Raw genomic sequence first — 23,278 nt, 5'->3', positions numbered from 1 at the left:
ATACACGAACCCGGTTACAACTGCTAATACTCCACTCTATTTCACACAGATTACATAATCAGTTCAGTTTCGTGCGCATTTACGGTAAAACAAATGCGTTTAATTCATCTGCACTACCTCGTGCCATTCGTCTTTGGAATGACCTCCCCGATAACATAGCCTCCATATCTAACCCTGCCACGTTCCGCTGTCAGTTACTCATGCTTTACCCATTTAATACCATTCACGAATGCCCAGTCTAGTGTATTTGATTGCACATTTTTGCAGTGTTTTATGTTATTTTCATAAACAGTATTCCTTTTGCTCTGTCAATGGAAACAAGCGTTTGTGTGCCTTCAGATATTGCTTTGTATTCCCTGTGCCTTGAACATTGTATAACATGGCAATCTTTTTATAGCACTGTTCCTGTTAGAAATTTGCACTTTTTATATCTTCACTGTTTAAAATGCCCCCCTTACTTTATGCCCTGCCATAGGACCTATAAGGTACTTAAGAATAAACCCTTGCAATCCCAAGTTGCGGTACAGGCGTCAGCAGTATACATGGCCTGCTTTCTCGCAATGGTAGCAAGCCCTTGTCCTTGTTCGCCTTTCTTGTTTCCGTGTTTTTATCGGGCTAAGTTACTACTTCAAAAATAAGATAGCAGAGCGGGTGGTGGTCGGCGGCGTGCCAAATGCCTGTTTTCCTTGGGGCGTTTCACTGGCCGACAGCTGAGCTAGGTGGCAGCGGCGGCGGTGGCGGCGTCTGTCGACGGATTCACGGCGTAATAGTGCCCTGGTGGGGGTGTGGAGGAGGAATCTGGTGGCGGCCGACGGCGGCGTATGTCATCGCTTCTGGCTGGGGTTGTGGCGACCGCGGTTGCACTTCAGTAACGCCAAGTGATCGCCGAACCTCTTCTTTGATGATGTCGGCGACTGAGGCCACTTGAGGCTGCGACCTAGGAAAGAGCTGCGTTTCTTCCCGAAAGTTCTACACAACTCGCAACGAATGTGCAATCAGATTACAGAAGCTTCGGTGACAACAGAACCATTGATAACCTTCGAGAAACTTCCCGATACATGCCGGCGCATCCCGCGCTAAGCAATAACATTCGTTAGACGATGAAAAGTGCTCCCCCGTAAAAAACAAAGAAGTCCACGTGTCAATACGAAGCATGTCTGTTAATTAAGGCATCTAGCCAGGAGCAGCCAGGAGCGGTCAGGAGTGAGCACACACCGTAAAGCATGCGTGTCATCTGACCTTGAGTTTCACATGGGTTGAGGCTAGTTGAGTGTTCAAAGAACACGGCGGCGGGCAGAGCCATCCTCCACCGGACCAGAACGGCAACGGAGCTCCGTGCCCTCGATGGGCAACGATCACTCCCGCCTGAGGTCAGAGGCAAGATCAAGGCGAACCCGATACCGAAGCACATGAGCCATGAACTCCATGAAGGACGACGCAAGGCTCGCGTCGACAGACAGCGCCGACAATTCAAGGGTGACCCGTACGTAACGTACGTGGACGTGGCGGCGTACCCTGTAGGGGGCCTCTTCGCGGTAGCCGCCGTGAACGGGAGAGACAACTCCTTGACTCTCGCGGCCTCCGTAAGGGCAGAGACCCCAGCTGCGGCTGAAACCATAGCTGCGGCGCTGGTAATAAAGCAAGAAGACAGGGTAGGCAGGGAAGCCCATGTCGTTACCGACTCGCAACAGGCCTGCCGTAACTTTACCAACGGCCGAACACCGCTGCTGGCGGCTCGTATTCTAGGCCCGAGGCTGCAAGAATACCATCAAATCACGTGGACACCGGGCCACGCGGGTCTGGAGGGGAACGAGAGGGCGAACGCCCTAGCTCGAGCGCTAATCAACCGAGCGGGGCAAGACGAATCGTCTCATCAATCCCCACCATTTACCTTCATGCCCCTGCCGTCCAATTACTGCGACCGACTCGAGATCCAGCGACTCAACCGCAGGATTTATCCTCCGCCTCACAGAAAGCTCAGCACTGAAGATGCCGTAGCTCTCCGACTTATTCAGACAAACACATTTCCTAACCTACACAAATACAGTAAAATGTTCCCACATACATATCGCGGCATCTGCCCCTGGTGCGGCGACACACACCCTACACTCTTCCACATCTCGTGGGGGTGCGGGGGCAAACCTCAACACTTAAAGACGCCTAGCACGTCATTTGAGCGGTGGGAGGTACAGCTGACCGGCGATACCCTGGCGGGACAAGAAGCTCTCGTCCAGCAAGTACGTCGAGCAGCCATGGCCAGTGGAGTCCTGGAATGAGGACACCACCCACTCGACCTCATAGCAACCACCTCGATGGTTCAAATAAATGTTTTTTCTCTCTCTCTCTCTCAAAGCTAACTGAAATTAGCAAGACCTGACAGCTACAACACTGATAAGCAATGTGGCACAAGTTTCATTCCTATGCAGATCGTGCAGCCAAGCGGTGCCAAATGATAGTCAGTGATAGTACGATAGTCGCACTTCCAGAAGTACATAATTACTATCTAAATTCGAAACACACTTTCGCTTACTTTAGCCTATTTATTAAATTGCATCAATAAATATACACTGTAACAGTAGGAAGTATCGCACTGATCTGAACACCCTTCTTGATTGATTTCAGCTATTGGGCAATAGCAGCCGCGTATCGGATCTGCTATATTGTTACACGAACGAAGGGCTAAGACTGGAGACTATTTACAAAGTATATTTACAAAGGATAACTGCAGCGCTGGCTAGTTCAGCCGACAGCTTAGGAGCCACAGAGCGTTCATCGTCTTCGTCGGGGCGCCCGCATGCATCGTCCGCAAGAAACACGCAATGTGCATGTATCATTACCCCTAGCAGCAGAAGCACTGTCATGGGCATCCAAATATCGATAATAACAGGAGAGTAAATGGCTTGAGACATTCGACATGCACGTCAGTGGAATTCGGGGCAGGTGAGGCACTGGTACTGACTGGGGCGATTTCGTACGTAACTTGAGTTAGGCATGCAGGACTCTATATGGGCCTGTGTACCGAGACAGGAGTTTTTCTGACAAGCCAACATGACGAGTTGGGGACCACAGGAGTACCAGAGATCCAGGCGAAAAGTGGACATCTCTGTGTCATCTATCGTACAACCACCGTTGCTTCTCTTGAAAGGTCAGGAGGCGAGCGCAGGCTATTTCGCGTGCTTGGGCTGCCCCGGTGATGGCGTCAAGTGCATACTCGCTGGTCTCTACTGAGGTGGATGGGAGGGATGCGTCCGGTGGCAATGCGGATTCTCGCGAACAACAGAGAGAACAGGGAATGACTGGCAGCGTCGTGATGCGAATAATTATATGCAAAAATGACAGAGGGTAGGGCAAGGTCCCCATCAGTATGGTCGGACGAGACATACTTTGCAAGTATGTCTGTTAGGGTGTGATTCAGATGCTCTGTGAGAGCATTAGTCTGTGGATGGTAAGATGTAGTCAGCTTGTGCTAGGTAGAGCAGGACTGCAGGACGTCGGCGATGACTTGAGAAAGAAATGTCTAACCACGGTCTGTGAGCAGTTGGTGTGGAGCACCATGCTGCAGAATCACGTCATGTAAAAAAAAACCGACAACATCTGTGGCGCAGCTTGTTGGAAGCGCTCTGGGGATGGCGTAGTGCGCGGCGTAATCTGTCGCCACAGCGACCCACTTGTTGCCACACGTGGATAGAGGGAAAGGGCCAAGTAAGTCTAAGCCAACGCAAAAGAACGGCTCTGAAGAAATGTCGAGCGGTTGAAGGCACCCGGCAGGGAGCGTTGGTGGTGTTTTTCGGCACTGGCATTTTTCATACGTCGCAACATATTTCGGGACGGAGCGGGCAAGGCCTGTCCAAAAGAAGCATCGGTGAATCCGGTCGTAGGTGCAGGAGATGCCAAGGTGACCTGCCGTTGGTAAATCGTGAAGTTCTTGGAGAAAAGCTGACCGGAGGTGCTTAAGAATGACAAGGAGTAGGGCAGGACCATCAGGGCGTACATTGTGGCGGTATAATACACCATCCAGGCAAACAAACAGGTGAAGGAACGATTCGGAAGGCGAAGATTCCAAGCTATCAATGATGGCGTGCAAAGTGGCATCACGGCGTTGCTCGTCGGCAACATGTAGCAGCTGAGAAACGGAGAAAACACAAGCGTCGGTATTGGGGTCAGGGTCGGAGCGTGGTTCGTCCACTGGATAGGGTGATAAACAGTCTGCGTCATGATGTAATTGGCTCGACTTGTACATTACTGCATAGGAATATCCTTGCAGCTGCACAGCCCAGCGACCAAGCCAGCCGGTAGAATCGGTAGAATCCTTGAGTGAGGAAAGCCAGCAGAGCGTGTAGTGGTCCGTGATTACAGAGAAATGCATGCCATACAAGTACGGGCAGAATTTGGAAACCACCCAGACGAGAGCCAGGCATTCACGATCTGTAATCGAATAGTTGCGCCCTGCTGCTGTGAGGAGGGGGCTGGCGTATGCGATAACAATATTATGAAATAAGGCAGCCCAAGAAGGGTGAGGAAAAGGCTTCTGTTGAAAAGAGCATTTACAAAAGGGTGACTTCGCACTCCACTTGCAAGCTCCATGCATCGCACACGACTGCAAAATTTAGCTGACATGTTCACAGCAACGTATGCTATCAGCGAGGGGGTGGTTCAGGACCCCTTTAAATTTTGTTAAATATTTTTTGATGTTCAATTTTATATTCATTTTTTTTTGTTCTTGATACAATTCGATATTCAATTGAATATCTACTATTCAGTATCCACACACCCCTAAATGTAAGTAAGCCTTTTTTTCCGTCGAATAGATTCCACACCAACTTTATACTTGACTTTGTTTACAAATGAGAAAGTATTTGGCATTGGATTCAATTATGATATTTTGTTATTAGAACACTCTTAATTCTAACACTGACCAACAAAAAAGTAAAACTCACACATCATGGAAGTCCTCCAGTGTAGTTGAGGGTGTGAACACGTCGAGAAGGCCTATCACCTGCAAGCATATGAGCCATTAGAATGCTGCAGTGAGGTGAAGATCAGACAGACAGACTCAAACATCGCTGCCGACACTAGTCCACTTAACAAGGACTGGCAACGCACACATCGCCACCAGCAGTGGCTCAGCCAGCACTTGAACTAAGATGCCATGCAGGAAGGATGCCAACTCACTTCATCCATCTCTCCTTTCTGTTCTATTTTGTCACATTTTCACCTCCAATGCACTCTTCATGCAACAATCTCATGGAGCATTCCAGTGGTCGAAGAAGAGCAGAGGCAAAGAGCAGCGGTGCAGCGAGAGTACCACTGCTTGCTCCTTCATTGAAACGTTGCATGTGCTCCCCCAAGAGCAGCAGGCGCGAAGGTGTATCGTATGACCAGGTTGTTTACCTTCCTGCAATGATTATCACGTGAATTTAGCTCCTCTGCTGCCATTGCTGCCACACACTGAGCCAAAACGACAGAAACATAACCAAAATAAAAGGATATGATGTGCTTAAATCACGTGACTTCCTTCATACTTTGCTTTTCGTGCAGGAGCAGTTCGAACTGCTCTTGACTGCTCTCAGCATTGCCAAACTGCTGCCATCCTGCTATTGAAGCACAGCACTCCTGCTCACTCATTGAAGGGCAGCTACTCTTGACAGACCACTCTGGGGATGCTTTTGAGTGCTCCTGTTTGCCAACTGGAATGCACCATAAAGTAGGGCTTGTGCGAGTGAACTACAAAAATACGAGCAAAATTATGAGTTTGGAAACTCATCGCACTTGATGAACGCAACGTTCAAATTGCAAACAAAATTTGTATAATTAGAATACGTGTGCGGTTGACCCTAGTTATTGAGAATGTGGGCTTATTGACCAATTATTGATTGAAGATGAATAAATTCTTGAACAATATTTTTTCCCTGTGCCAGAGACTACTTTCAGTTTACATCTACCTTTAGTTCACAACTTGCCCCATTCGCCATCCTTGCGCAGTTTACATCTGGTTTTATATTGTGCCAATCTCAACTCCTTAGAAAGTAATATTTTCCTGCTCCTATATCTTTACCCCACTCATTACAGATGGCTTCATCACATCGTAGTCATGTAAATAGCTTGTGCATATCTAGCACACCATGAGCCTGCTCCAGTAGTGCTCCGTCAACACATGCAACAGTGTATCCAAATGGTGTTGAGTAGAGCCCAGTAAAGGCCCGCGGGCTAGGAGGCAAGCCCAGGCCTCAGTAGTGGCCTGCAATAGGCTTAGGTATGATATTTGCGACTTGAAGAAAATGTCGGCTATAAAAAAAAATTCGCAGATGTATGCCAATCTGAGCAACTTGTGCATCAAGGACAGCAAACGTGTATAAGGGACACCCTTCTAAATTAAAGCAGTGCTTGAGGGCAGAGGTTTCAACGCTATTCTTGCAAGTGCCCTGGGAGGGCTGGCAATGATAGGCTGAGGCCCCTCAGTCTAGCAGCAGGACCTTAGACAAAACCATTAAAATACCAATGAGACAAAATGCTGATACCATGGGAACACAAACACCGAGATGCTTGGATGCTGCCTCAACTAAAGTTGATCTTAGCAAAAATGCAAAATGTTCATTCATGTGGACTCCTCCTAGTTGACCTATCTTAAGTGCAACCATTAAAGGGCAACTCTATGAATTTTAGACATCAACAAATGTCAATGAAATTCACTGGGTGTGTTCCTCTCCACATTTCCATCATTTCCTCAAAACAGCAGGCTTAAGAGGTGTGCAGATTTTTCACAAATGAATTTCATTAATTGCTTGAACCACTTGCTTTCCCCCTCCTCGGTTACTGGCCACATTGTGTTATGAATTAAATGGTGGTATACGCAGAGCATGCTGGGAATTAATGGCTGATGACAGTGACGAGAAGTTGACAATTGTGAGCTATATATGGCTAGTGTATGGCGGGAAAAGTTGCTGCAGCGAAAAATTACCTTCCTTGTGGACGGGCAAGTAATGAGTAGCAAGTGGTGTTGTGTTGTTGGCGAACTTCAGCCCTTACCAGACACACACAGTTTGAGCCAATGTGAATTGCATTCAGCTGGATTTCAGCCTAGCACAGTGTCCACATTTGTGCTTGTGCTACCGGCAGACATGGCCTGAAGCTTGTGTCATTAGGATAAACAAAGCTGCTCTGGTACTTCAGTTTTGACAGTATGCATTTGAAATCAACCATTCTTAATTTTGTACAGTGCACACACAAAAAGCTTGAAAGCTTCTATGGAGACGTGGAATCGGCGATGGGTAAAGCCAAAACAAAATACACTATACTGATGGGCGACTTCAATGCCACGGTAGGCAAGAAGCAAGCTGGAGACAAGTCAGTGAGGGAATATGGCATAGGTTCTAGGAATAGCACGGAAGAGTTATTAGTAGAGTTTCCACAATGGAATAGTAGGCGGATAATGAATACCTTCTTCTGCAAGCGGGATAACCGAAAGTGGACATAGAGGAGCCCGAATGGCGAGACTGGAAATGAAGTAGACTTTATACTCTGCGCTAACCCTGGCATCATACAAGATGTGGACGTGCTCAGCAAGGTGCGCTGCAGTGACCATAGGATGGTAAGAACTCGAATTAGCCTAGACTTGAGGAGGGAACGGAAGAAACTGGTACATAAGAAGCTGATCAATGAGTTAGCGGTAAGCGGGAAAATAGAGGACTTCCAGATCAAGCTACAAAACAGGTATTTGGCTTTAACTCAGGAAGAGGACCTTAGTGTTGAAGCAATGAACGACAATCTTATGGGCATCATTAAGGAATGTGCAATAGAAGTCGGTGGTAACTTCGTTAGACAGCATACCGGTAAGTTATCGCAGAAGACGAAAGATCTGATTAAGAAACGCCAATGCATGAAAGCCTCTAATCCTACAGCTAGAGTAGAACTGGCAGAACTTTCCAAGTTAATCAACAAGCGTAAGATAGCTGACATAAGGAAGTATATTATGGATAGAATTGATCATGCTCTCAGGAACGGAGGAAGCCTAAAAGCAGTGAAGAAGAAACTAGGAATAGGCAAGAATCAGATGTATGTGTTAAGAGACAAAGCCAGCAATATCATCTTGAACGCAAATGACCGCACCTCTTTACAAGCAACTGTTCTGACAATTCACGACAGGTGCGAGCACTGGGGCATGGAACTGAATAGGGAAAAAACTGTTCTTCTACGTGTAAAAGGAAAAAATGTCCGAGTACCTTCACTTACCACATTAACGGCAGCACTATAAAGGAGCTTGATAAATATAAGTACCTAGGGGTAAATCTTACCAGTAATCTTTCATGGGGTGTGCACATTTCAGACATCTGTGCGTCAGCTTTTCAAAAGCTATGTTTTCTTAAGAGGAAACTTAGAAATGCTCCTGTAAGTGTTCGGCTTCCAGCTTACAACGCATGTGTTAGGTTAGAGTTAGAGTACACGTCTGCGCTGTGGGACCCATATGTTAAGAAAGATATAATAAAACTTGAGGGTGTTCAAAGAAAGGCTGTACGGTTTATATTCGGAAAATATAGAAGGACGGATTCACCATTGTCTCTGATGAAACGTTATAACATTACAAGATTGGAGATACGTAGAAAAATAAACCGACTTTTATTACTTCACAATCTTGTGTCCGGAAAAATCGCCCTATCTGAATTGAGTTATGTTCAACTTGCTGCTACTAGAAAACCATGGCACACAGCAGAACATTCACTGAGACCTATTTTTGCGAAAACTAATTTCTACAAATACAGTTTTTTCCCTAGAACAGTTAAAGAGTGGAATGAGTTGGCGCCAAGTGTTATAAAGGCCGAAGACTTTTCGGCAGAACTGGAACGTTTCTTTTGTGGGCAATAGATACTTACAATTCTATAAATGCAGGTATTTGCTGCTGGTTTATTTCTGTTCTGTCTGTACTGGTTCTTTTTGTTTTGTTGAAAATTGCTTCTTCATTGTGTTAGTGCTGTTGCTCTTGCCCCTTTTGCTGTTTGCGAATTTATTGCTGTTATTTATTGTCATTCCGAAAATGCCCCTCCTGCTAGGGCCAAGGAATTGGGCTGCAGTATGGTTAAATAAATAAATAAATAATTAAATAAATAAATAAATAAGATAGTTCAAGTGGCTGAGGAGTTCTATAGAGATTTATACAGTACCAGTGGCACCCACGACGATAATGGAAGAGAGAATAGTCTAGAGGAATTCGAAATCCCACAGGTAACGCCGGAAGAAGTAAAGAAAGCCTTGGGAGCTATGCAAAGGGGGAAGGCAGCTGGGGAGTATCAGGTAACAGCAGATTTCTTGAAGGATGGTGGGCAGATTGTTCTAGAGAAACTGGCCGCCCTGTATACGCAATGCCTCATGACCTCGAGCTTACCAGAATCTTGGAAGAACGCTAACATAATCCTAATTCATGAGAAAGGGGATGACAAAGACTTGAAAAATTATAGACCGATCAGCTTACTGTCAGTTGCCTACAAACTATTTACTAAGGTAATCGCAAATAGAATCAGGAACACCTTAGACTTCTGTCAAGCAAAGGACCAGGCAGGATTCCACAAAGGCTGCTCAACAATAGACCATATTCACACTATCAGTCAGGTGATAGAGAAATGTGCGGAATATAACCAACCCTTATATATAGCTTTCATTGATTACGAGAAAGCGTTTGATTCAGTCGAAACCTCAGCTGTCATGGAGGCATTACGGAATCAGGGTGTAGACGAGCCGTATGTAAAAATACTGAAAGATATCTATAGTGGCTCCACAGCCACCGTAGTTCTCCATAAAGAAAGCAACAAAATCCCAATAAAGAAGGGCATCAGGCTGGGAGATACGATCTCTCCAATGCCATTCACAGCTTGTTTACAGGAGGTATTCAGACACCTGGATTGGGAAGAACTGGGGATAAGAGTTAATGGAAAATACCTTAGTAACTTGCAATTCACTGATGATACTACCTTGCTAAGTAACTCAGGGGACCAATTGCAATGCATGCTCACTGACCTGGACAGGCAAAGCACGAGGGTGGGTCTAAAATTAATCTGCAGAAAACTAAAGTAATGCTTAACAGTCTCTGAAGAGAACAGCAGTTTACAATAGGTAGCGAGGCACTGGAAGTGGTGAGGGAATACATCTACTTAGGGCAGGTAGTGACGGCGGATCCAGATCATGAGACTGAAATAATCAGAAGAATAAGAATGGGCTGGGGTGCGTTTGGCAGGCATTCTCAGATCATGAACAGCAGGTTGCCAATATCCCTCAAGATAAAAGTGTATAATAGCTGTGTCATACAAGTACTCACGTACGGGGCAGAAACTTGGAGACTTACGAAAAGGGTTCTACTTTAATTGAGGACGATGCAACGAGCTATGGAAAGAAGAATGATGGGGGTAACGTTAAGGGATAAGAAAAGAACAGATTGGGTGAGGAAACAAATGCCAGTTAATGATATCTTAGTTAAAATCAAGAAAGAGAGATGGGCATGGGCAGGACATGTAATGAGGAGGGAAGATAACCGATGGTCATTAAGGGTTACGAACTGGATTCCAAGAGAAGGGAAGCGTAGCAGGGGGCGGCAGAAAGTTAGGTGGACAGATGAGATTACGAACTTAGCACATGACCGGGGTAGTTGGAGAAGTATGGGAGAGGCCCTTGCCCTGCAGTGGGCTTAGCCAGGCTGATGATGATGATGATGACCTAAGCCCAACCCACCCACTGCTTTACTCCCCTTGGCAGGAACTCTGTGTGGCAGGCCTTCTGTTGAAGCATAAGTAGAGAACGAGAACTGTGACAATGTGTGCAGCTAAAGCAGCATCTACCTGAGCCCAAATCACCCACTGCTTTACTCCCCTTGGCAGGAACTCTGTGTGGCAGGCCTTCTGTTGGAGCATAGGTAAAGAACCAGAACTGTGACAATGTGTGCAGCTAAAGCAGCATCTACCTGAGCCCAAACCACCCACTGCTTTGCTCCCCTTGGCAGGAACTCTGTGTGGCAGGCCTACTGTTGAAGCATAGGTAAAGAACCAGAACTGTGACAATGTGTGCAGCTAAAGCAGCATCTACCTAAGCTCAAACCACCCACTGCTTTGCTTCCCTTGGCAGGAGCCCTCTGTGGCAGGCCTGCTGTTGAAGCATAGGTAAAGAACCAGAACTGTGACAATGTGTGCAGCTAAAGCAGCATCGACCTAAGCCTACACCACCCACTTCTTTGCTCCCGTTGGCAGGATTGATTGATTGATTGATTGATTGATTGATTGATTGATTGATTGATTGATTGATTGACTGAAAACCTTACTATTCCACCGAGCTGGGGTGCCCGCCTCTTAATCTACACGTAGGTAGGGGGGAAGGAGGAAGCAGTCCCCACGCGTTGAGGACGGTGAGTCTTCACGGCCTCAACGGCCAGGCGGATTGCTCGACGCTTGTCGTCTTCAGCTTCGCTCTGGAGCAAGGCCTCCCAGGCTTCTCTACTGTCAATGTTTTCCTTGGCCCCTGAGGAGCCAGCACACTCCCATAGTATATGGTCTGCGTACCTTTTGGCTTAGAAATTTTGCAGAGGGCGTCGTTATAGCCCCTCGTCTGTGTTAAGTAGATCCAATGTGGTGATGTATAACTGTTTCCCTGGAGGCGTCGCCAAATGCGAGCGTCCTCCAGAGAGAGAGACCGATGCGGAGGCAGAAAGATTCTTCTTTCGGCTTTGTAATGATCGACAATTTCCCTGTACATGATCATGCTATCTTTTGTCCCTGGAACTGGCTGCTCTAGAGTTGCCCGCTGGTAGAGTGCTCAGGCGAGCTCGTGAGCGGTTTCGTTGCCTGGGACTTCATGGGCCGGTACCCAAATAAAGGTTACGTCCCTCCTGGAAGGGTTTTTGAGTAGAATGTGGAGGGGTTCTTCCGAGATTCTCCCTTTGTTAAAATTTCGGATAGCTAATTTGTTATCGCATGATATTACTCTCGCTTTTGTACCCACACAAGCGAGTGCTACTGCAGCCTCCTCGGCAGTACAGGCGTCCCTCGAGCACGTGGAGCACGCTATCTTAATGCACCCGTCGCCATCAACCACCGTCGATATTGCAGCCCCGTCTGTGCCGCAAGTGGCGTCCATGTACGCTACGTTATGCGCTGGTGTGTTTTTAAGTTTATTTACTAGAGCCTTAGCCCTGTGAGCTCTCCTCTCTTTGTTGTAGATAGGATGCATATTTTTAGGTAGGGGGCGATTCAGAAGCGTTTACGCACGTCCCACAGAATGTCTTTCTTGTCAGTTGGGGCACCCCTGTCGCATTGGATTCCTATCCATTATGATTTTTCTCCCTGTTTCAGACTGGCCTAATCTTTCCAACTGAGACACTCGTACTGCCTCAGTGAGTTCAACTAGCGTGTTGAGAACCCCCATTTTGAGGAGGGGGTCTGTCGAGGTCGAGTCTGGGAGCCCTAGGGCTCTCTTAACGCTCTTCCTAATGATCGCATCTATTTTCTCCTTTTCTTCTCATTTAAACACAAGATACGGTGTGGCATATGCTATACGGCTGGTAATGAAGGCTTGCATGAGTCTGAGGAGGCTGTTCTCTTTGAGGCCCCTGCCTTTGAGAGAAATTCTCCTGAAGATCCCCGTGACCTGCGCCGCATATCCTTCTAGCTATTGTCATGAGGTTGCATCCATTTCTCTGGATATACATGCCCAGAATTCTTATTTCCTCCACCTTGGGAACCTCATTTCCGTTTACGAAAACATTGATGGGTCTGCTGCTCCCAGCGTGTCCCCTTTGATGTTTTGGCTCAATGATTAACAGCTCCGATTTCTGTGGCAAGCACGCCAAGCCTCTGCTGGCCGCATACTCTTCCACCATATTCGCCGCTATCTGTAGCTTAAGTTCGATGGCTGCGGCACTCCCACTGTTAACCCAGATGTTGATATCATCCACAAATACCGACATGGAAGGTTCTGAGGTGCTAGGTACACCACGAGGGTGTAACAGCTTGTCTCTATATGGGAGCGCGTTGTATGCACTGCGGTTCTTTACAGAGCAGCGGCCAATTTGAATATCAACCCGCTGGCAGGAACCCTGTGTGGCAGGCCTTCTGTTGAAGCACAAGTAGAGAACGAGAACTGTGACAATGTGTGCAGCTAAAGCAGCATCTACCTGAGCCCAAATCACCCACTGCTTTGCTCGCCTTGACAGAAATAGTTCGAAAAATCCAAGTCCAAAAAGCTCATTTAGCCCCCAAAAATTACATCTATTAGGCTTCGAGCAATTTGAAAATCTTTAATAATGTCCTGCCTTATACTACGCTTGGAGGCTATCAGATGTGCTTGTATTTGCGCAACACTGATTTTATCTCCGTATACAGTCTGACAAGAGTGTCACTGCATTGGTATTTGCGATCTGGGCTGCCGGAGATCACAACATCGTCCACGAGACATGCCTGCTCTTTGGACACACCTTGTGCAAATAGCAACTGAAAATTTTAAAATAAATAAATGAATAAAAAATGATCCCGCATTAAGTGATGATGACAGTAGTGCTGACTGAGAAAAGAAATGAACAAGAAGAAGTGCTGTCCCCTTGAGCGTTTTGTCACCCAAGGAAGAGCGGGCATGACCTCCGAAACTCGATAATGTTGTGTGCTCTCTACTGAAAGCGTGCACGTCTCAATCTTGGAGGCTATAGAGCAGGCCACTGGAAGCCAAGCCTGGCGAAGCCAGCGAATAAACCAACATGGCAGCCCTCAAGATCGGGCAGCGTGTCTGAGAACGAGAGATTTAGTCCGGAAAATCGAACTTTGGAGCCTAAATTCATCCGAAAAATCATTTGCAACAATGCATTAGCTCTATGAGAACCCTGATGGTGCGTCTATGAAGACTGGAATATCCACAAAGGCAGAATTTTTGGAGTCCAAAGAATCCATCAGCAACTGTACTGCAAATCATATTGACCGCAAATAAAGACGGGAACAGCAGGAGAGAACACATAAACAACAAACCCTTATGTGTTCTCTCCCACTGTCCCCGTATTTATTTGCGGTCAATATGATATGCAGTAAACACCAACTAGGTCAAATTGAAGTTCTTCTGACTGTACTGCAAATTGAAACAAGAAAGCAAGAGAAAGAAGAATTCTTTAACATGCATTCAAATGATTGACCACCCAATCACAAGCATGGTGCTGTCACTACTATGCCCCGAAAGATGAATGGAGGGAGAGCTTATTCTGGAGCACTTATCTGCGGTGGTGTAGTGCAGGTCATCTAGGGACAAAAGGGTGAAAGTGTGTATGTGTATTTTTCTCTTGCAACTCCTGCATGCACTTCAGGAAAACGCGGCCTAACTCTCTAGTGTCTACACTATTGACAAAACATTAGCACACATCAAAAATACCTATTTCCCGGGCACCAAGACTACAAAAGTGAGTGTTTTTGTTTTTATATTCTGAAACTTCTGTGGCTAAAATATCGCACGCAGTGCCAGAGAAACCCTTGGTGGTGTCCAATGAGATGAAGTGAAACCTTGCAGCGCATCCAAAATTTTCACAGCCATTATGGTCAGGCTGTATGGGCCATAGGATCATCCCATCAAAAATTTGAGTAATAGTACAACTGTAAACAAAGGCCACCCTTCAACTAAAAATGTCAATTAAAATTGCACAAATGGGTTGCAATCCCAAATGAAGCAAATCAGTTCTGCAAAATCCCACAAGGTGGAGGAAGTGTTGAATATCAGTGTAACATGATTATTTCAAGCCAAATGCACAAGCTATGAACTCAACCCCCTGCAATATATATTTAAAATGCTGTGGCTAACTACTACACTGCATGAAGGGCATTGGTATTATATTTCTGGCAGAAAAAATATGTTTGTCTACCTCAGCTCCATTAAAATTTCACAGTGCAAAGCAAGACATAGATTACAAGAAAGCTTTTTTAAAATATTACACACAACTTCATGAGTACAGGAACATTTCGTGGGTAATTTAGAAAAATATTGCACTTTGATGTGTGCCCCTATTATTGGACATATTTTTGTTGAACTTCTTGTTAAATCAAGAAGTAATCTTGATTAAATCGGTACCCTGCTAGTGTGAGCCGTAGGGCGGCGATCTGTATGGGAAAATCAAACGCATTTGAGCTCATCATGCCAGTAGAGCGGCCATGCCCAGTGGTCCGTCGAAGTTTGTCGCCTCCTTTTATGGTCAGTGGCGCCTGTAGCCTCTCAATTTACCTTGCAAGACGTTTTTCGCCACAGACTTACAAGCAAATGCGGAGCGTACAACGTTTGCGGGACTGCCACTCTGGTGTGCCAAACCACAGTGATATCGCCCGGACCAGAGGCTTTTCTTCTTTGAAAGTGCCGCTGCAAGAAGTTGGATACTGACGTGTGCATCCCCTGCCGGCGTCGATCAACAATCTTGATCATTCCGTGGGGCGTTTCCCATCACTTGACGGCAGCCGCGGAGTGTATCGCACACGTTTCTAAACTGCTCTTCTGCAATTCCCAGGTTTTTCACCACGGACTTACAAGCAAATGTGGAGCGTACAATGTTTGCAGGACTGCCACTCTGGTGTGCCAAACCACGCCGACATCGCCCGAACCAGAGGCCTTTCTTCTTTGAAACTGGCGCGGCAAGAAGTTGGACACAGACGTGTGCAGCCTCTGACGGCATGGATCAACAATCTTGATCATTTCGTGGGGCGTTTCCCATCACTTGATGGCAGCCGCGAAGCACATTGCACATATTTCTAAATTGCTCTTCTGCAATCCCAGGTTGATTGCCTTACCTCCCCCCCCCCCCCCCTTTTTTTTCTCTCTCTTTCTTGCTCCGCTGCTGCCATCGAAGTGTATCAAACGGTTTAACATTTCAACGTGTTTTGTGTCTCTTGAAGTGCCGCAGTCTTCTTCGTTTTTATAGTGCAAGACGTGCGAAATGGGCCGTTGTAGTGCTTGCCGAGTTTCACTCAATGATGCTGACCGGGCTCTAGTTTGCTCCGAGTGCAAGTTTGTTTTTCAAGTAGGGGATCGTTCTGGAGTATCTGAAAAGGCATTTAATAGCAAGCGCGAGACATCACTGAAAACATGGAAATGCTCCTTCTGTAAGCCTGTCGGTGGAAAAAGCCATGTTCCCGCTGCAAATCAGGCATCTGATAACATCCTTGTTAAGTTGGCAGAAATCGACCACAAGCTAAGTTCTCTTCTCGAGCTTCCGGCCCAGGTTTTATGCATGGAAAAATCTGTTCGGGTCTTGTCTGATCATTTCGGTGCTATTCAACAGCGGCTGGATACTCATGATAAAGATATAAAAGACGTTAAGAGCCGGTTGGAGAAAATTGAGAAACAGGGCATATTTCAGCAGCTTTCACAACTGGAATCTGATGTTGAAGATCTTGAGACAGAGCAGGCATTTAAATTTGGAAATTCAAGGTGTGACTGAGGATGACGGAGAAGACCTGTTGAGCAAAGTAAATGGAGTCGCCAGAAGATTACAGGTTGCTTTGTTGTGCAGGCAAGATGTCGTAGCCCTACATAGGTTACCTGGAAAGCCTGGGAAGCCGCGAGGAATCATCGTATGCTTTGCACGCCAGGTATTGGCCGATGCTTGGCTCGCTAACAAACGAAACCTGAGAAACAGTGAGGATAGGGTTTACATCTCAAAATCTGACCCTCCGTACAAGAAAGCTTCTCTACTTTGCTAATGAATGGGCTAAATGTTCTGGTTATAGGTATGTTTGGTGTTCTAATGGGAAAGTCCTCGTACGTAAAAATGGCAGCGATCCTGCGGTTGTTGTAAAATGTTCTGACGACCTTTCTGCCCAGCTCATTAATAAGAGAATGAATGTGTGTGGTTTAGTGGCGCAAGAACCAGATATGACCAAAGAGCGCCAAGACAGTGTTAGTGATTTAGCGGTGGAATGATGAGTTCTGTGAAGAAGATGTGACTTGGCTGTAAAGGGGCCTAAAAACAGTCGCTGTAAAGAGCGTAAAATCTACGTGCTATAAAATTATGGCGATGACTAATGACAAATACTATGAACACTAGAATGCATTGGGAAAAATGATGCAATGTACAAAATATGTGAGGGGCTAAAATTTTCTAAGAGCACTACTGCCTCACCAGAGCCCTTGAACCCAAGGGACGAGAGGCATGTGCTACAGTAAAAGCTCGTTAATTCGAATTTCACGGGGACACTTAACGAGTTCGAATTAACCGAAATTGGAACTAACGAAAGTGATTAAGAAAAGGCCACATCTGATGACAAAAAAAAAAAAGTACAGCAACTCTGGGTACTTTTATTTGGAAAAAAAGTCCGTAATGGTTTTTTGCTTTTTTCCTCTGAAAGCGATCGCTGTTGCTTTATCTTCCAGAGCTCGAATGAGCCGAAAAGCATAGTCTTCGCCTTCTTCGAAACTGAAGAAAAGCCGGGCGTGATTCAGTCCGTCCATCACCTGTGCCAACGAAGGTCGTACCGGTGTTTCACCAACGTCATCATCTTCATCATTCGCGTCATCATCCACGGCCGGTTCTTCGTCTTCGCCGATGACTTGGGCGATGATTTCATCATCGGTCACGGCACCGCAGACCGCAGCGCAGCTGTCGACATTCACGTAGTCGCTGAAGTCCGTATCGCAGAGCACCTCCCGTACATGAAGCGGAGCGCGGACGTCCTCTTCAACTTCATTAGCGTCTGCGTTAAGGGCTCCGAAACCACAGTGGCGAAGAACCACAGAAACCACATGGTTTCTGTGGTTATCTGATTCCAGGCACGCACAAGCATGTGCAGGGCTGTGAGCAGAGTCACGGTATAGCTTTTCTCATTATCGGAGCACAGGAGCAACTTCTCAAGAATGTGACGTCTATAAAAACTTTTCAAATTCTTTATAACGCCCCGATCCATAGGCTGAAGAGCCGCGGTGGTGTTAGCCGGAAGAAAAACCAGCTCAATGGCTCTCAATTCTATTTCCACCTTGTGCGCCGAGCAGTTGACGAGGAGGAGAATCTGCCTCTTGGCAAGCTCAAATTTTCGGTCCGAGTTTCCTCAGCCACTGCTTGAAAAGCTCGCCCGTCATCCAGGCCTTCTTATTTGCTGCGTAGTCGGCCGGCAGCGTGCGGATGTTCTTAAAACATCGAGGTTTCTGTGACTTCCCTATCACAAACAGGGGGAGCTCCTCTGTTCCAGTCATGTTCGCCCCGAGCAACACCGTCACGCGCTCTTTGCTGCTTTTGCCGCCTGCGCACACGTCCCCCTTGTACGTTATCGTTTTGTCCGGTAAGAGTTTAAAAAACAAGGCGGTCTCGTCGGCATTTAAAATATCGGATGGTGCGTACCTGTTCAGGTGGTCTAGTAGCGTACCATTCCGCCACACGGTGCAGGTTTCTGCGTCTACGGCTTTGGCTTCGCCGCACACACTGCGGAAAACGAGGTCATGCCTGTCTCTGAAGCGGTGAAACCATCCGTCCGAAGCGGCGAAGTCGGAGACGTTCAGACGTTGCGCGAAATCAGCCGCCTTCACTACGATGATGGGGCCACTCAATGGGATATCCTGGCTCCGTTTTTCCTTGATCCATGTGAGCAACGCTGCTTCCAGGTCCGGGTGCTTAGCTGTCCGAAGCCTTTTCCGATCCTTGCCGAAAGTTTCAGCCTCGTAGGAGTCCTCAATCGTCCTCTTATTCCGGATGTATGCCAACAGCGTGCTTTTTGGTATATCGTGCTTCTTTGCAATTTCGTTCTTGCTCAGTTTCCCTGCGTCAACTTCCCGCAGAATTTCTAATTTATCCTTCAACGTTTTGGCGCGATACTTTCCACGTGACATCGCGGCATGCGAGCAGTGTCAGTCTGCGACGGACGCGTACAGAACAAAAGCGAGCAACGGTGCACTTTTAGGCTTCGACGTTCTGATCGCATAGGCGACGGAGAGAATGGCCGGTCTCGCGGTTGCCACCGAACGCACTGCGTTAAGGCACGTTCACACCGAAGGCGGAGCGGACAAGCAGATCCGGCCAAGCGGCCGCAGATTTTCCGCTTTGCGGAAAATATGCGGCCGCTTGGCCGGATCGCGCCCGCACCGATTTTTTCCGCGCGGATAAGTTGGCCGCTTTGACCGCAGCCAATCAGAACCCGACACTGCGAAAGCGCTGGTGAAGGAATGTAAACAAATGTCTTTCTCTGGGCTTTTCGCTTCTGTTATTCAAAAGCGTCAAAACGGCAAGTTGGGCCAGTTGGTTGGGATTCATAGTAAGGTTTGTTACAGCGCAACACAAGAGAAGGACAAAAGAAGGTATAAAACGACGACACGGCGCCGTGTCGTCGCTTTATACCTTCTTTTGTCCTTGTCTTGTGTTGCGCTGTAACAAATCTTGAAAATCGACTAGACAAGTGGCGAGTAAAATGCCAACGATCTCATCTTCTTCGTCTGAGCTCATCATTTTGCAGAAGTAGATAGTGGACGGGAGCGCGCCGACCCACAAAGAAAAAAATATCGAAAGTGCACTCACAAACCCAAAGTGCCGCGAGATGGCGGCACGTCCCTGAAATTGCTAAAGAAATTGCGAGATGCCCCGCCTTCCCGGCGGCGCGGATAGCCAGACAACGCGGCCGGTCTGAACAGGCGCGGGCGCTCGCCGCCTCACCGCTTTGAAAATCCGCTTGTCCGCTTAGACGCTCCGCTTTCGGTGTGAATGTGCCCTTAGGGTGGCTAGAAGGGGAGGTGTGAATACCGGCGGCGCTTTCCTTCGGGCGCGCTTGACCCCCTTGCGCACCGATGCCACCGGGAGAAAGTGGCGCTGCTGCTCGCGGCGTGGTATTACCGTATTACGGCGTGGTACTTCCGCGCTGGCCTGCGCCTTCCGCTGTCAGTTGGTCTCGTCACCTGTTTTGGAGTGTTCCTCCCAACATTCCGTCATTCGAGGGCGAGATGCTGTGGACCACCAAAGTTATGTTGCGCACCACAGCGACGCACGGCTAGTTTTTTACATTGCAGGTTATGTGGCGAGAAGGCGTGTTTTGCCCACACATTGTGAAGGCTGCGAAGCACCATAAAGGCAATATCCCCAGAGTACAGTAGCTGTACCTAGAGCCACTGTACCCAGAGAGCTTCCATCAGAGGCATCCAAAGAGTGGGACCTTGAGGGCCTTTTATATACCCTCAGAATCGTTCTATAAGCTGGACAATGCCCTTGAAAACAAACTCACTCGTTTATTCAGTGTGACACATGCCGTGGTTGCTCAGTGGCTATGGTGTTGGGCTGCTGAGCACAAGGTCGTGGGATCGAATCCCGGCCATGGCGTCCGCATTTCGATGGGGGCGAAATGTGAGAACACCCCTGTACTTAGATCTAGGTGCATGTTAAAGAACCCCAGGTGGTCAAAACTTCTGGAGCCCTCCACTACGGCGTGCCTCGTAATCAGAAAGTGGTTTTGGCACGTAGAACCCCATAATTTTTAATTCAGTGTAACACGCTAGCATGCCAAAGCTGTGGCCAAGAATTTGCAGTCAATTGGTTAAATGTCAAAGATTGGTTGCTTTAGACTATTCTGCTACCCTGACAGCCTCAGTTATACGTTTTTATTGCCTCGCAAGGATTCACTTTTTGCTTAAAGGTGTCAATCAGCAGAGCAGTGAGAAGAAACGGAAAACACTGAAACCTTGTGTGTTGTAAATTTTTTTCCTCACTTGTAAATAAACGATTTCATGACCAGATCTGTTGCTTCACTGTCTGCAATCATAGTAAATTGCTTATATGAGCGTCAAAATGACATTCTACAGGTCTGCAAGAGCAGACAAAAAGTAGTTTGTAAATACGTCCAGACTTTATCAGGTAATGTCTGCAGTTTACAGGTCTTACGGTACGCATAGGGTGATTGACTGCTGATCTCGAGGACGACGGTCGCATTTTCAGGGAGGCGATATGCAAGACGCCCGTGTGCCGTATGATGTCAGTGCGCGTTAAAGAACCCGAAGTGGTCGAAATTATTTGGAAGCCCCCCACTAGCCCCTAACACCCAAAGCCAGCTCACGAAATGAGCACAGACAAAACGCGTTTGAATCTCGATACAGTGCGAACTGGGCCCGTAAAATTTCACAGGAGTAATGATGTGGGCTGACATAACATTGTTTTTATGATAAAGATTCATTCATTTGACGCTCGCAGAAAGCGTGCTATACTCGAAACAGGCTTACTTTCACTTCGGTGGTAGAGATGCAGCCGACGCGAGGCTGGCGAGGCGCTCATTTCGGCTGCGTGCTTACCCCGCCTTGGTCAACAGCGCCGCCCCGCGGCATCGGTGCGCTGTGGGGTCACGTTTGCGCCGCCGGTATTCACACCTCCCCTTCTAGCCACCCTAACTGCGTCAACTGCGTATCCTGCTATCCATGACGATGCGGCAGAGCATTTGCGAATAAACGCAAGTGCTGCCGTCTAAAAACACGCGATGATAGTGTATGTCGCGCCATCTGTCGCTTAACAGCAGAGACTGCAAGCTAGCTACGGCGGCGCGCAGTTCGAATTATCCGTGGCGGACCGGATTGGCATTCGAATTAACGAGCTTTTCAATACATGGGGCTCTATGGAGCATGACCGGACCGTGCCAATTAGTTCGAATTATTCGAAAATTCGAATTAACGAGGTGCGAATTAACAAGCTTTTACTGTATACGAAACAACTATCACAGCGCTATCCTCTATAGAGAGAAGCGCTACGAACGTATGGGCTAATTACATGTAATACAACATCTTTCAGGAAACCTAGGACTGCGCTGGTATCAAAGAGCGGTTCTGCACCGAGTAACACAACAGGATGAAGGGGGATGTGCTGCCGGTATGCTAAGAGAAAATGTTTCTTTCTTTCATATTCGGCTTCCCTACACTCCAGGAGGACGTGGAGGACGGTCAGCCTCTCCCCGCATCTCCCACAGGTTGGGGGCTCATTTCCAGTGAGTAAAAAATTGTGGGTGCCAAATGTGTGTCCTATTCTTAGACGACAGAATAGGACATCTGTTCAGCGGGATTTTGTTACAGGAGGCCAGAAACCTAATTGTGGCTTTATTACATGCAGCTTATTATTTGTTTCCAGGTCCCACAAGCGTTGCCAGTAGTTTCGCAGTTTCCTTCTTAAGAAAGGCTTCAGGTCTGTGACAGGGACCGCAGCGGTAGAATGAACAGTGTGTGATGCAATTGATGTGGCCATCTGGTCCGCTAGAACGTTACCCTGGATGCCCCTATGGCCAGGCACCTAGCATATAATCACATGCTGGTTAGATACATATGCTTTACATAAGACGGAATAGAGTTCAATTATTATTGGATTTTTGTGCTTACAGAACAATATCAAAGACTTCACAACACTTAGGGAGTCCGTATATATAACTGATTTAACGAGTTTTGATTTCCTTATATGCTTCACGGTCGACAATATTGCGTAGGCCTCAGCCATAAGATACTAGTTTCCGGATGCAGTAAATCAGATTCCGAGAAGGATGGACCGACGGCTGCATAGGACACCCCGTCGCGTGACTTCGATGCATCTGTGTAGAACTCCGTTCAGGAGTATTTGTACTGGAGTTCCCGGAAATGCATTTGGATTTCAATCTCTGGTGCATGCTTTGTGACTTGTACGAAAGATATATCGCATTGTATGAGCTGCCACTCCCAAGGAGGTAGCAGCTTAGCTGGATGCATTAGGCGAAGCTCGAGGAGTGGAACATGCATTTCTTCACTAAGCTCTCTCACACGCAGTGAGAAAGGCTGTCTTACGGAGGGACGATTGCGAAAGAGTGTAGCATATGTCATGTCATTAACGGTATTAAAACAGGGATGTTGAGGATTTGAGTGGACTTTCAGAAAATATGTTTGGCTGATGTATGCTCTCTGCAGATGAAGTGACCACTCATTTGATTCTGCATATAAACTTTCAATGGGACTTGTTCTGAAAGCTCCAGTGGCCAGTCGGATTCCTAGATGGTGGACCGGATCTAGCATCTTTAGCGCGCTCGGGGCTGCAGAATGATAGCATTAATAAGAGATATTTTTGAGCTCAATAGAACCATTATGCACCTAGGCTATAAAACAGACAGAATAGTTCTCTACACTACACATACAAAAAAGATGATAAGGCTGTAAACATCTAAACGTGCAATCTGTGAATAATAAAACAACAGAACTGGAATCCTTCTTTTCAGAAATAGAAAACTTGTGCGATGTAGTTATGCTTACTGAAACGTGGTACACTGACTCTAGCAATATTTTTTAGTTACCTAATAAGAACGTTTTCTATTAAAACAGAGAATCA

At 47.0% G+C, this 23,278-nt stretch overlaps 1 protein-coding gene across 7 annotated transcripts in view; it reads right to left on the bottom strand.

Moving 5' to 3' along the window:
- Positions 1–23,278, bottom strand: part of p38b (p38b MAP kinase) — a 457,389-nt gene that overhangs the window by 357,710 nt on the left and 76,401 nt on the right. For all 7 annotated transcript variants that reach the window (XM_050177284.3, XM_055070036.2, XM_050177282.3 and 4 more), the window contains exon 3: positions 4,938–4,996. In XM_050177284.3, the coding sequence (XP_050033241.1) occupies positions 4,938–4,996 (59 nt within the window). The remainder of the gene's footprint in view (positions 1–4,937; positions 4,997–23,278) is intronic.

Source organism: Dermacentor andersoni, chromosome 9 (assembly GCF_023375885.2).
Source record: "Dermacentor andersoni chromosome 9, qqDerAnde1_hic_scaffold, whole genome shotgun sequence".
Lineage (NCBI taxonomy): Eukaryota > Metazoa > Arthropoda > Arachnida > Ixodida > Ixodidae > Dermacentor > Dermacentor andersoni.
Note: the sequence above shows the minus strand (reverse complement) of the source record. Positions and strands in the feature narration are given on the sequence as shown.